Here is a 14,313-nt window from a genome sequence, read left to right as displayed (position 1 = left end):
TTATGCTGTATGATATGTATATGAACATATCTCTCATGTGCAGTGTTGTAATGCTCATCAGTCATTACTAGTGCAACTTAAGTAAAACCAGATTGACAGCAAACTGATTGATGTCTGTTTTCACATACACACACAAGCCCACATGCACACGCGTTCACACACACGCACACACACAAACGTACGTACACACACACACAGAGGTAAAAACGCACACCTGCGTGCGAGCACACACATAAAGTGAATAAGCACAGTTAACAAAATAACAACAATATAAAACGTGCAGATGTTCTATTGAAAACCTCATTGTTGATACTGCATATGTTGTTTATGCTGAAGGGGGGGGGGGGGGGGGGGGGGGGGGGGGGGGGGCGGGGCTTCGCTATATAATGACATGATGACAGTATAAAACTGGGTATTTGTTCTGAATCAGCCCTGAAGTGGCCTGTTTATGGTTAGCTAGTATATAATCAACATGATTTGATATGTTCTGAGTGATGTTTAAACCGTGTATTTATTATTTCAGGAAATCTCATTCTATGATGACAAAAGCAACACCACTGGTGCATTAACCACCAAGCTAGCAACAGATGCTTCTCTTTTACAAGGAGTATGTAACTTTGTGTTTAGTTTTTGTTTGTTTGTTGTTAATTTTTCTCAGAATTACTGTCTATATACTGTTGAATAGTGCTACAATTTAACTGGGAATTATTATGTATAATGGTAGTTACAGGGAAAAAAGATTTTGAGTTATATATTGTTTTTACAAAAGCTTAAAAATTGTGTGTATATGGTTGCACGTGTGTGTGAACTCATGTGAGTTGCAGTTTAAGACCAGATTATGGAGATTTTCTAGTACCTGAGCACTAAGAACAGAAAAGTAGAGAAGCTGCATTGTCTATTAACCCGTTATATGCCTACAAGATGTCAGCTGTCGTCCTACACAAAGTACTCCCCCAGTTCGTATAAAACACACATATAAGACATCATGCATCTATTCCGATTTTTTTTCCTTCATCGAAGTTCGGTTCAATGAACATAACTATACTTTGAACTGTTAGTTTGATGTGTCTGGATTATAAAGACACTTTTAAAATGAGCACTCGTCAGGTGTAAGACGTGCAGATGTTCTCTTGAAAACCTCATTGTTTCACACAGGGACTGCCGCGGTTTGGACATCGGCCAGTAATCCACAATTTCTATTATAACCAAGGTTGAAAGTGCGAAAGATGAGAAATATGTTTCTGTTTTTTCATGCTTTTTGTCACCGATCAGATGATAGACTTGTTCACAGAGGAAGCAAACTGACATGCACAACAGACGGTTTTTGTTAGCACATGTGCAGCATGGACTGACTGAGTGTTTTGAAAGATCTCCTACCTCTGTAATGGAAAGGTCTTTGGTGTCACAAAGCTTGACTGCGCAGTTTCTGGGTATACTTTGACCGTTTATGTTAACTGAGCTAATGTTTATCTTTGTCGGAACGGTTATTCACTTACATGTCTGGAAGAGTTGTGATAAGTTATGTTGTTGTCATAATCTTACAACTTGTTTTATTTTCATCTGCGGGAAAAACTAACAAGCATGTTATCTGCAGCTAGTTCTTGTTTGTTTTCGGTTTGGTTGTCATCCTGTGGTGGTGGAAATTGACATTTTTGTTGCAGAAAATATATCCTGATCTCGAAAGGCCTGAACAGTTATCCGCAATCAAAATAATTCAGAAAAAAAACCCGATTCAGAATGCTCACAAACACCTTCACAAAAACATTCACTTTCTTATTGTATTCATTGTATTTTTTGTGCTAGAATTTTCTTTTTATTACCCTCGATACCTCAAATACCCATAGCAAGAGGAGAGCACATTTTCTTTACAAATTCTTTGGCACTGAATGTTTAAACATGTTAGTTACTCGTTCTAAGTGTATGAACGAAGTGCGTGTGTGTGAACATGCGTATTTGTGTGTCTGTGTGTGTGTTTAGTTTTAATGTCTTTACCAAATAAATAATTATTTGTTGTAGACTATATATGCTGTTCTCATCATCTATGTATACTCTTGCCAATGCTGTTTGTGTGAAAAATGCTTATCAAATAATTGCCACATTTAAACATTTTGTCTACAACATCTGCTATGTAGTAGGGTAAGTTTGGTAGTCCACACTGGATTAGCTGATTAAAAAAAGATTTCTCTGGTCTGATTTCAGGCAACAGGATCTCGACTGGGTATGCTCATCATGAACTTAGCCAACTTGGGAACTGGTCTGATCATTGCTTTCATATATGGCTGGCAACTCACCTTGCTCGTCATTGGGTTCTTGCCACTGATCATCCTCGGTGGATTCCTCGAAGTCCGCATTTTAGCGGGTGTAGCTGGCAGCAACAAGGCTGCACTTGAAGAAGCTGGAAAGGTCAGTATGGTCAAGTGTGTCATTACCTGTCATAGGTGTTTCAGATTTATGGAGGTGTCAAAGCGTATGGCCTGGTCCATATACACTACACCACATCTGCTGTTTTGAAAAAAACAAAAAAACAAAAACAAACCAGGCTGGTGCCTCATCTTTGCATAAACCCAGCGTGCTGATCAGGCCTTGAGAGCCAACGCTAAGTTACATAAACCATTGACATAAAAATGAGATAAAAAAGAAAACACACCCCCCACACACACTCGTATACACTGACAACAGAGTACACACACACACACACACACACACACACACACACACACACACGTATAACTGGTCTGTTCTTAGTTGCCTGAATATAATGTTTCGATTTGAAGACGGTATTGACTTTGTTTTTCTTTCTTTTTTCTTTTTTTTTTTTGTAATTAAAAGAAAGAAATACAAATTCTGGACAGAGCACATACAATGACACTAACTACACCATGGACATGTCTACTGCTTATAAATGTTTTAAAGCGGATACTTAATTAACTAGAACGAACTTTAAAACAAATGAATCGACAGCACCTTTCAATTTCAGTTGCATGCACTGGTCTGCGCAGATCTAGAAAACCACATGTTGCGGTGTGTCTGAGGCGATGGCAACTTCTCCGTTACCGCAAGCTTAAAAAGATTTTTTTTAAATAATCGAGATACATCAAAATAACATGATTTAAACGGTGTTATCACCTCGAATGCCATAATCATTTTATCGCGCTAATAAAGCAAGTTTACATACGAATTGTGGTTGTTAGTAGACAGATGTGTTTTGGTGCTGTAAGTCTTCTTGTATCCAAACTTAACGTGCTTTGTTCAGTCCGACTCTAATACCTTTCCCCTCCAAGCTTGATAATATCTACTACAGAATATCTTCTTTTCCAAGCTTGATAATATGTAATACATAACATATTCTAACGCTTTTTTTTCTTCCTTTTTTTGTCATTGGATAAAGTGCGTATCACAAATGAGTCTTGAAGGCCTTGCCTCTCTTGTTTTTTCTAGTATCAGAAGCAATTCTCATTTCTTATTTTTGATGGTTTCTTGGTTTGTTTCAATAGACAGCCACAGAGGCCATTGACAACATGCGTACGGTCGTGGCTCTTGGCAGAGAGGACACGATGCATGAGCGGTTTACCAAACATCTGAGAGAACCCTACAACGCCGCACTGAAGAAAGGACATATTGTGGGCTTTGCCTTCGGCTTCTCCCAGGGCTGCATGTACTTTGTGTACGCATCAGTTTTTATGCTGGGTGCCTATCTCATCGAGGAGTCAGAGATGACCTTTGAGGATGTTTTCCTGTGAGTTGAGGGCATTATGCATGCTTACATTTCTTCTTTTCTTTCTTTAAAAAAAAAGTTATTTCTGATCTAAATCTTTCTTCCCTTTCTTTTCAATTAACAGTCACCTTCTGATCGGAATCTTTTGAACATTACATCTATACCCCAACAGAAAGTCAGAGTGTTTTACCCTAAACTTCCATACATATGTAAAGATTTTATTTCATTTCAGTCGACATGCAATTTTGTATATTTCTTAGAATTGTTTAAATCCAGTAGGTTATAGTGTTTGCATCATCAGTAAAGTATGTGTATTGAATTAAAACTCAGTCATATCTTATTTTAAAAGAGAAAGTTTCACTTGGATTGAACTGTTTGAATTTCATGTCCAACGCAGTCAGTGATTACCTGTACAAATTCCAAAATCGGTTGAAGATAAAGCAGTGAAGTCTATAGTCATTATGTGTAAACCAATGACAGAATAAAAAAACGAAACAAGGATGGGTGTTCGAGATCCCAAAGGTAATCACTTTGGTGATTGCCACTCTGTGTCAACACTGTTAGAAGCTTGTGGTTGCTTAGCTGTTTTATCATGATTTTTGGCATACAGGCATATATTGTACCTTTCAACAAGTTTAGGGGCCATTGTTTTCACTTTCCATGCTCTGTTTCTCTAGAGTGTTTGGAGCCATTGTGATTGGTGCTATGGCTTTTGGAAATGCCAGTGCCTTTGCCCCAGATGCCGGCGAAGCTCAGGTGTCTGCCCAACGCATCATCAAGCTCCTTGACAGTGTACCCAGCATCAACAGCCAGTCGACAGAGGGCAGAAGGTTGCCTGTAAGTAAACTGTTACGTCCACTGCTGACACCCGCAAAACACGGTATGACTGCCTAAATATTACGATATAAACCATGTAAAAGCTTGCTTACTGAGTGAGAAGAAGACGACAAATCTGTTGGCTGTTTTCTGGGTCTTTTCAAATATCAAAATAATCCCTTTTTTATTTGTGGACACAGCCATCACTAGATACTCATTGAGCTTTGGACTGGCACCTGGCGGTGAAACACCCAGCAATGCTGTTCTTAAATATCTACAAAACAATGCCAAAGTGAGCCTTATTGTGCTTGCTTGTCTAAATCGACCAAGACTCTTTTTCAAGTCACTGACGAACTTTTTGGCAACTCTAAATTTCCTGCCGTTCCTGCAACTATCTTTCTGTCTGATCTTCCTAGTAGATTTGTGAGTTCTTTGATCAGAAAATTTCAAACATTCGCAGTGAACTGGACTCCACTGATTCTGCTTCTGATGTTCACTTGGATGCTTTAAATGTTGTCCCATTGACTGCTTTTGAATGAGTCTCTGAGAACACAGTGAAATATTTGCTTAATCAGTATCCACTTAAATGTTGTGGTTTGGATCTTGTGCATGCTGATCTGTTCAAACTGTGCTCAAATGGCCTTCTTCCGGCTGTCACAAAGATTGTAAACATCTCTCTGTGTACAGGTTCTTTTCCTGAAGATTTAGACACGCCGTAGTCACACCCGTACTCAAGAAACCTGGTCTTGACGAAGAAATCACACACATATATATAATACAGACCTATTTCAAATCTCTGCTCGAAAGAGTCGTCCTTCATCAACATCTCAGTCATTTGTCATCCAGTGACCACCTTGAGGTGTTTCAGTAGAGATGTCTAAGTTTTGTGTATGCTTGATCTGTCTGCAGCCTTTTACACAATAGATCATGATATTTTTCCCAAATATCTTCATCATACTTTTGATATCTGGCACATCTCTCGATTGGTTTAAATCTTACCTCTCCAACTGCACTCAAAGGGTGTACATTTCTAGTTCTCATTCTGAATCCAGGCCTCTTCCTGTTCGATATGGTGCTCCCCAAGGTTCAGTGTTTGGTCCAGTATTGTTTAGTCTGTACACTCAGCTACTGTCAGACAACATGGATGTGATTTTCACAAGTTTGCAGACGACAACTTACTCACTAAAACTTCTTCCCCAAATTCTTTTGATATCCTCTGCAAAAACAGAGATGTGCATTGTTGCTGTGAAGGAGTGGATGCTAACAAACAAACAAACTAAATAACATCAAACAGAAGCCATACTTACATGTTCTAAATCTACACTTAGGCATATTTCACACCATACCATGACTATCTCCATACTTATATGTTTTAAATCTACACTTAGTCATATTTCACACCATACCATGACTATATGTGATTGGGATATCAGCTGTCAAAATTATGCCAGAAACCTTGGTGCATTTTATTTTTATTCAGCTGCAAACTTCCAACTGAGGAAAATCTGTACCATTCGACCACATCTAACTATTGAAGCATCCACTCAGCTTGTCTGTTCCTTGATCCTAAATCGCGTTAACTACAGCAGTTCAGTACTTGCTGGTTTACCTTGAAAAATGCTGCAAGAATCATTTCAGAAAGTCAAAAAACTATTACGCTACCCCACTCCTACGTCAACTTAATTGGTTACCCATCCAGTTCAGAATTCAGTACAATATTGCCATATTGGCTCATCGCCATTTTGAAGGATCTCCCCCATCTTTCTTATCTTTTGTCCTTTATACTTGCACCCCTTCCCATTCTCTCAGGTCTTCTGTTGAAAAGCTCCTTCAAGTCCCCAAAACCTCTTCAAAGACATTTGGCCAAAGGGCCTTTCAGTATCGAACGCCTTCTGTCTGGAATTCTCAGTCTTGATCTCCGGCATTTACCAACTTTGTCCACTTTCAAAACAAACTTGAAAACCCACCTGTCCAAGCAGGCCTTTGGGCGAGGTAATACGTAGTTGTTTGTCTGCAGTCTTCCCCATCCTACCCACCCCACTTGACCCTCTATTGAAATCATCATGTTGTGTGTGTGTACCTGTGCCTGGGTGTTTTACTGTGTGTGCGCGCGAGCATGTGTGTCCGCGTGCAGGAAATATTTTGTATCGTGTGTGTGTGTGTGTGTGTGTGTGTGTGTGTGTGTGTGTGTGTGTAATCGCTCATTTCTGCTGTTTCTAGTATTGGTGTTTTAGATACACGTATGTGTTATTTTTCATGTGCAGGGGTATGTTATAATGCACAATTGTATATGCATTGTGTGAGCCCATAAGTACTATTATTATTTTAAGTAATAGTAGTAGTAGTGTCCAGTGGATCGAAACTTACAAGAGAGTATGATGTGACAATTCATTATCTTATCAGCCCAACATACAAAGTGGACTTCGATCAGGAAAGGTGCTAATGTATGTCCCCAACACGCCTCTCCCCTAGTATAATTTGTAGGATCGTGTCTGGGAAATGTGAAGAACAGGTAATTATTCAGTTACATGGGAAAATTGACGCATTGTGTATGATTATAAAGAAAAGTTTGCATGCTACATTACTTCTTTTTTACCAATAACTCTGTGATCAAAAGATCAGTTGGTAAACAGTTGTCACTGAGCATAAAGTAGACTTGGCACCGAAAAGGATGAATTGTATCCTGTCAGTCTGAACATTTCTGTTGACAGGTTAAGACATAATCCTCTCTCTGTACCCTCATTTCAGAAAGAATACCCATTTTCCTATTTATTTGTCATATCTATCAGTGTAATCGTTTTTGCTGTTTGAAGGAGGGCTTCAGATCCGAAGTGGTTTTCAAAGATGTGGAATTCCATTACCCATCCCGGCCAGATGCCAAAATCCTGCAGAAGCTGAACATCACCGTGCAGCAAGGGCAGACAGTAGCTCTGGTGGGTTCCAGTGGCTGTGGCAAAAGTACCACAGTGCAGTTGATTGAACGCTTCTATGATGCTGAAGAGGGATCTGTGGTGAGTCTGCTTCACTTTCTTGAGGAAATCTCTGGTTAACTAGTACTTAATTTCTGGCTTACAAGGTGCGCCTATTTTACCGAATTCTGATACCAGTACTTATCTGTTGATAGCGCCTTATCTGTTTGCAAATTACAAATACCCTGGACACAACTCAAATGCAGTATGGGCACATTGGATACAACAAACTGACAGTAACTCACTTGAGTCTGGACTTACAAATCTCACACAAAACACAACCGCTCAAGCCACTCAACCACTCACTTCCATGTTACAGTTGACCTTTCAGTCCCGATATGACAGTCATAGTAAGAGTTTCAAGACAAACCATAAATCTTGCCGAAGACCAAGCGAGAAACATGTAATGCTAAATTCAGATTGAAAGCTATTGCACTTGCCGACAAAAAAGGAAATCGTAGGGCTGCCTTTGAACTGGGAACCATCAATAGTCTGCACATCTAAAAGACCAAAGAGTGAATTGTGATGGGTGCAGATGACTCAATGACGGCAGATTCCTGAAGACATTAGTCCTCAGGGAGGAACACCCGGAATTTCTACAGAGGCTCTGATATTTTGTTTTTATCTGATACAAAAGAGTTGGTATTTTCAGCAGCGGATGAATATTTCAACCGTAAGTGAATTGCGAATCCAGCATTTCGCATCACTGACATTGTAATTTTTCTTATACTTCACAGACCTTACATTTGTGTTTGCGAGAGAGTGTGACATTTGCTTTCTCACACGTGCTTTTTTCTCAGATGTATGCACCTTATCTGTGAGCAAATTAAACTTTTCTTTTTTTAAGTAGGGGTGCGCTTTGTAGGCTGGAAATTGTGGTGCATTCAAAGACTTTTATGACTTGGTCAAAGGCTTTGTTTGATGTGTGTAAAAGTGGTTTGAAACAGAAGAAGATATTTTTATGTGCTGGCTGAACAAGATTTAGGTTACTGGCTAATTGGGAAAATACAAAATACTTTCTGAATGGCTATATCTTTCTCTGAATGGAAGCAATTTTAGAAGCTTGAACAAAATTTCAGATTTCATAAATTTGTAACTCCCAGATTAACTTCTAATTGATTTTTGACATTGATCACTTTACACACACACACACACACACACACACACACACACACACACACACACACACACATATATATATATATATATATATATATATATATATATATATATATATATATATATATTCTTAGTGTTCTTCTCCCTCAACTCAGTGAAAAATTATTGGGGGCAGAAGAACTGGTCACCAGATTTCTCCGGATCTATCAGCTGTGCCTATCTCAAAGTGATTTTTATGTCAACATTGTTGCTTTCATTGCTGCAGACCTTGGGTGGATGCAGTGTGAAAGAGCTGAACCTGCAGCACCTGAGAGCACAAATAGGCATTGTCTCCCAGGAGCCAGTACTGTTTGACCGGAGCTTGGCAGAAAACATTGCATATGGCGATAACGAGCGAGTGGTGTCAATGGATGAAATCATCGCTGCTGCACGGGCTGCCAATATCCATGAATTCATCGCTGCTTTACCCAAAGTAAGATTCACTGTTCTTCTAGAGTACTGGAAATACCTTCAAATACAGGAACATATTTTTGTCACAAATCATGTAAAACCAAATGTCATTTTGTCGAAAAAGGTGTGCATGTGTCTGTATGTATGCACACTTGCGCTCCATCGTGTGAGTCAGTGTGCATGTGTGTGCATGTATACTCATGCATGTGTATGTGCATGCGTTTGTGGTGTGTACACATGTATGCTGGTACATTCTTCCCCAGTTTTGTCTCATAAAAGAAATGAACAAAATATTGACCATTCTAATCTCAGTAAGATTTGTCAGAATGCTGATGTTTAACATGAAGGCTGTTGGTCAGTTTTCAGGGTTCATCTGCTGATGTTTAAGGTTGCTGGTCTGTTTTCAGGGTTCATCTGCTGATGTTTAGGGTTGCTGGTCTGTTTTCAGGGTTCATCTGCTGATGTTTAAGGTTGCTGGTCTGTTTTCAGGGTTCATCTGCTGATGTTTAAGGTTGCTGGTCTGTTTTCAGGGTTCATCTGCTAATGTTTAAAGTTGCTGGTCTGTTTTCAGGGTTCATCTGCCGATGTTTAAGGTTGCTGGTGTGTTTTCAGGGTTCATCTGCTGATGTTTAAGGTTGCTGGTCTGTTTTCAGGGTTACGATACGCCAGCAGGAGACAAAGGAGCCCAGTTGAGTGGTGGTCAGAAACAGCGAGTGGCAATCGCACGTGCCTTGGTGCGCAACCCTCGTGTTTTGTTACTGGATGAAGCTACATCGGCTCTTGACACTGAAAGTGAAAGGGTAAATACGCTGTTTCCTTTTTCTTCTCTAAATTTTTTTCATTTTCTATGAGGTGGTTCATGATGACTTTTCATGATTCTGAGATGTCAACAGGAGAAATGTGTGCAGTAAACAATGCAAGTAATTAACAAGCGCTGGCGTGGACGTAGCTCATACTGACTGCTGATGCAGACGATATTTCAGATTTGGCAGCCTCTGCATGTGTACGTTGTTGTTTTTTTTGTTTTGTTTTGTTTTTGTTTTTTGTTAACATCAGATTTGAAAGAATTTTTCTCATGGGAAAAGTTTCGTAAAAAAAAAGCTTATGTTTCTTTTTCTATTTTCTTTGATGATCATTTCAGTACAGTAAAAAGCCTGTGAACGTTTGTCACATGTAATTTTGAGTTGCAGGTGTCAGTTCTCTCTGTTGTGTGTGTGTGTATGTGTGTGTGTGTGTGTGTGTGTGTGTGTGTGTGTGTGTGGTGTTGCTATTGGTTGTTGTCACCATTCTTCTTTGCAGCACGTTTTACTTGCGTTATTTATTTTGTGCACGGATTTACTTGCACTGCATATAAAATAAAGGCACAAGTACAAAATACATAAAATGTCTGTCTTGTTTTCGTTTGCTTTTAAACAGTATGATTAACATTGTCATGATTTTGTTGCTGCTATAAAAAAAATATCAGCATTAGCTTTTTTACTGTTATCATCATTAGTATCATTATCATGATGATGGTTACTGGTATCATTATCATAACTACTGTTATTACTATGTTTATCACTATGTACCAGATCGTTCAAGAAGCTCTGGACAAGGCAAGAGAAGGCCGCACCTGTATTGTCATCGCCCACCGCCTCTCCACCATCACGAACGCTGACAAAATCTGTGTGATCCGTCATGGGGTGGTCACAGAGGAGGGTACACACAATGAACTGATGAACTTGAAAGGCTTCTACTACAAGCTGAACATGGCACAAGCCAGGCAGAAATAATGTGTTGGCTTCTTCAGGGTGTTGTAGATATTGCTGAGCCCTGGATGTAATGTGTGAAGAGTGTTAACCTTTTTCATGTGATCCAAGCCTGTGCATGTCATTTCTCTCATGAACAATAACAAGTGTTGAATATCATTGCTACTTTGAACAACAAATATTTGAATATACTTCATGTTATGAACAATAATAAATGTTCAGCAGATAGTACCTCCACTGTTTCATCATTATGCTTTTTCATATACATATATGAATGTTGACAAAAAAAGTTCAGTTGAATTCAGACCAGTGACTGAATAATCATGAACATACTTTTTCAGCTGTAATGTCTAATACAAGTCAGCAGCTGCATAATGATTAACGTTAGAATCTTTGGAAAATGTAAACAAACAGAAAATGTCCCAGTTTAGCTGTTGCCTGCCGAACAATGATTAAATTCAAATCTTTTCAAAACTTGAGTAAAATCTTTGCAAAATGTAGATGTGCAGAAATTTTACCAGTTCATTTATAGATCATTTGTCAGATCTCATTTTCTACTTGTAGCCTGATATTGATAATTATTTATGTTTATTGCTTTTAATCCATATCACAATAGCTCCACTGATATTTACTTAACTCAATTGTAATGTCAGGTTTCGCCTGTAACTTGAACTAGATTTTTGACTCACTTGTGTAAAGAAAATGAGGCTATGCTATAACCCAGTGTTCAGTTGTGTGTGTGTGTGCGCGCGCGCGTGTGTGTGTAGGTGTGTGCAAACTTTAACAATGCCATTTTCTCTGGAAATACTTGGCTTAAACATAGTATGAAAAAATCTTCACAGTCATACCAGTAATATGTTGTAAGTCTCCCGAATTAAGCCGAATTTCCGGATCATTAACGGTTTATTTCGTTGAGATTCGTTCCGAAATCCGAAAATTCTAAAAAGAAACAACAAAAAAACTGCTTCCCACTGAGTTTCTGGAAGATAGGTTGTGTTTGATAAGAAGACGACATGACCTCGTTTTTCTTGTTCACAATTCAAAGGAAAGAAATACAAATTCTGGACAGAACACATGCAGTAACTCTAACTAAACCATCGACGTATTTAGTGCATATAGATATTCTAAAGTGGACACTGAATCAAATGGAATGAACATAAATGAAAAATTGAATCAGTTGTTTCTTTCAGACCGTTGTAGACTGGTTCGTGCAGATCTACAGATCTACCATGTGTTGTGATGTGCTTGTAGCAACAGCAACGTCTCCTTTATTGTAAAAATAAAAGAATAATTGAGATATAACAAAACACACAAAATAACATGATTTGAATGGCGTTGTTACGTCCAATACAATCACGTCTATTTATGGCACGAAGAAGAAAAAAACATTGCTTTGAATATTAACTGTAGTCAAATGACATCTATTTATCACACGAAGAAGATTAACTTTAGTTGATTGACGTCAGACACGAGATTAGTCTGCTTGCTTGGAACTGAACAAACGTGGTTCGACCAGGCTTGCATGCCCTTTTTTTCTTCTTTTTTTTCTCCCAAGCTTATTTTATATATATTTGATACAGAACACTTTTTAACGATTTTTTAGCTTTATTTTTCTCCTCATGATTCATTTACTGGCTAAAGCACGATCAAGCACAAGCAAGTTTTGAAGGCTTTGCCTCTCGTTGTTTCTGTTTTTTCTCCGAAGCTTATTTCATAGATCACATTTAATACAGAACACTTTTAAACGATTTTAATCACTTTATTTCTCCCTTCATGATTTCTTTCCTGCATAAAGCACAAGTGAGTCTTGAAGGCTTTTCCTCTTGCTATCTTATTGTGTATGTGGATCATGTACTTCAGGTAGTCTTATTACAAAAGTGCATGTTATCGTGCTTTCATGTGATATGGATTTTGACAGATGAAACATTTCATTTCAGTTTAAAGATTTTGACTTCTGTTGTTGTTTTTTTTGTGTGTTTTTCAGAAAAAGGATTCATATTTTGTAATGAAAATGATCTCTCCATAAGACTCCACAAGAATATTTCTGCCGCTCATGCTTTTGAACTGCATTATTGTATAGGATTTGTTGTTGTCTTTTCAGTCCAGTATAAGATTTGGAAAATCCTGCTCATTCTGTCTCGCAGCATGAGATACTGACAGTACTTTAAAATATGCTGGAATAAATTTTTGACCTGTCTGTCATTACGTTTTTTGTGTATCAACAGAAATTGGTTTAAAAAAAAAAAAATATATATATATATATATATATATATATATATATAAAAGCACGGGACTATGGACACGGGTTTAAAAAAATGGTTTTCGTGTGATCTTGTGCGGTCGGACTTCGGCACGCTGGGCAGTGTATAATCGTACTTACATAAACGTTCACTTCCGGTACTCAGGATGGCGTCGAAGAAAGCGAAGTTCGTCCATGAGACTGATAGTGAAGACAACGACGAAGAATGAGGAAAAATTCAATCGTCTTTCAAGAAGATGGCTAAACAAAACTTTCAAGCAAAGTATTTGAAGACATATCTTGTACTCAAATCGAGCGGGAAAGTTTGCACACTGTACGGCTTGCCGGTGTGATTTTAATGTTGCACACAGTGGACTTGATGACTGCCGACGACACACGGAGATACAGAAACACATCGATGCTGCGACTGTAAATGCTGCGACTGTACGAAGTCAGCCCAGGCAATCCCACAAACGTTTTTGGAAAGAAAACAGATCGCGAGCCTTCTGTTGAAAATGTAGCTCGATTGGAAACAACCATGGTAACATACAACCTTCCATTCACGGTTGATGACGAATGACGAGGCCTTCAAGTTAATTTTTTTGTTCTTGACCAAGTGCATAAAGGTCGGTATGGATTCTCTTACCTTCTCTTTCTGTCTTGTTGAGCAATGTGTGTGTGTGTGTGTGTGTGTGTGTGTGTGTGTTATGCACCTTGCCCAGCTTTCACTGACAGTTAAAATCATCACAAGAGAAACACAATACATCATGAGACAACACAAGACAACAGAAACACAAGACAACACAAGACATAAAATACCACACAGTTCAACACAAGACAACAGAAACACAATACGATACAAGACAACACAAAACAACAACAGAAACACAAGACAACACACCACACCACAACAGACACACAAGACAAGCCAAGCCAAACTAAGCAAGGCCAAGTATAGCCAAAGAACTCACCAAAGATTTCGCGCAGGCCCAGGATCTGAGAGAAGAGGATACCAATGGTGATGGCCAGCTGGTGACATGTGCCGATAATAGCCTCGCGGATCTTCTTTGGGGAGATCTCCGCCAGGTACAGAGGGCACAGTGAGATGTTCAAACCTGGACCCCACACCACACCACTGCTTCATTAACCACTTTCCCCTCACTCATTTTTAGTCACCACACGTATACGTACAGACACTCCACACTTTGTACACACACACACACACGCGCGCGCGCGCACACATGTACACATACATGC

At 38.9% G+C, this 14,313-nt stretch overlaps 1 protein-coding gene across 1 annotated transcript in view; it reads left to right on the top strand.

The window, feature by feature from the left end:
* The window catches only part of LOC143277736 (ATP-dependent translocase ABCB1-like), a 46,171-nt gene extending 34,677 nt beyond the window's left edge, over positions 1-11,494 (top strand). The window contains exons 20-27 of the mRNA XM_076582640.1: positions 524-607; positions 2,200-2,403; positions 3,495-3,736; positions 4,393-4,552; positions 7,345-7,542; positions 8,885-9,091; positions 9,723-9,869; positions 10,641-11,494. Coding sequence (XP_076438755.1) covers positions 524-607; positions 2,200-2,403; positions 3,495-3,736; positions 4,393-4,552; positions 7,345-7,542; positions 8,885-9,091; positions 9,723-9,869; positions 10,641-10,841 — 1,443 coding nt within the window. The 3' untranslated portion in view covers positions 10,842-11,494. The remainder of the gene's footprint in view (positions 1-523; positions 608-2,199; positions 2,404-3,494; positions 3,737-4,392; positions 4,553-7,344; positions 7,543-8,884; positions 9,092-9,722; positions 9,870-10,640) is intronic.
* The last annotated feature ends 2,819 nt before the right edge of the window (positions 11,495-14,313 follow it).

Source organism: Babylonia areolata, chromosome 2, assembly GCF_041734735.1.
Source record: "Babylonia areolata isolate BAREFJ2019XMU chromosome 2, ASM4173473v1, whole genome shotgun sequence".
Taxonomy (NCBI): domain Eukaryota; kingdom Metazoa; phylum Mollusca; class Gastropoda; order Neogastropoda; family Buccinidae; genus Babylonia; species Babylonia areolata.
The sequence above is the reverse complement of the archived record's forward strand: the minus strand, read 5'-3'. Positions and strand labels throughout refer to the sequence as shown.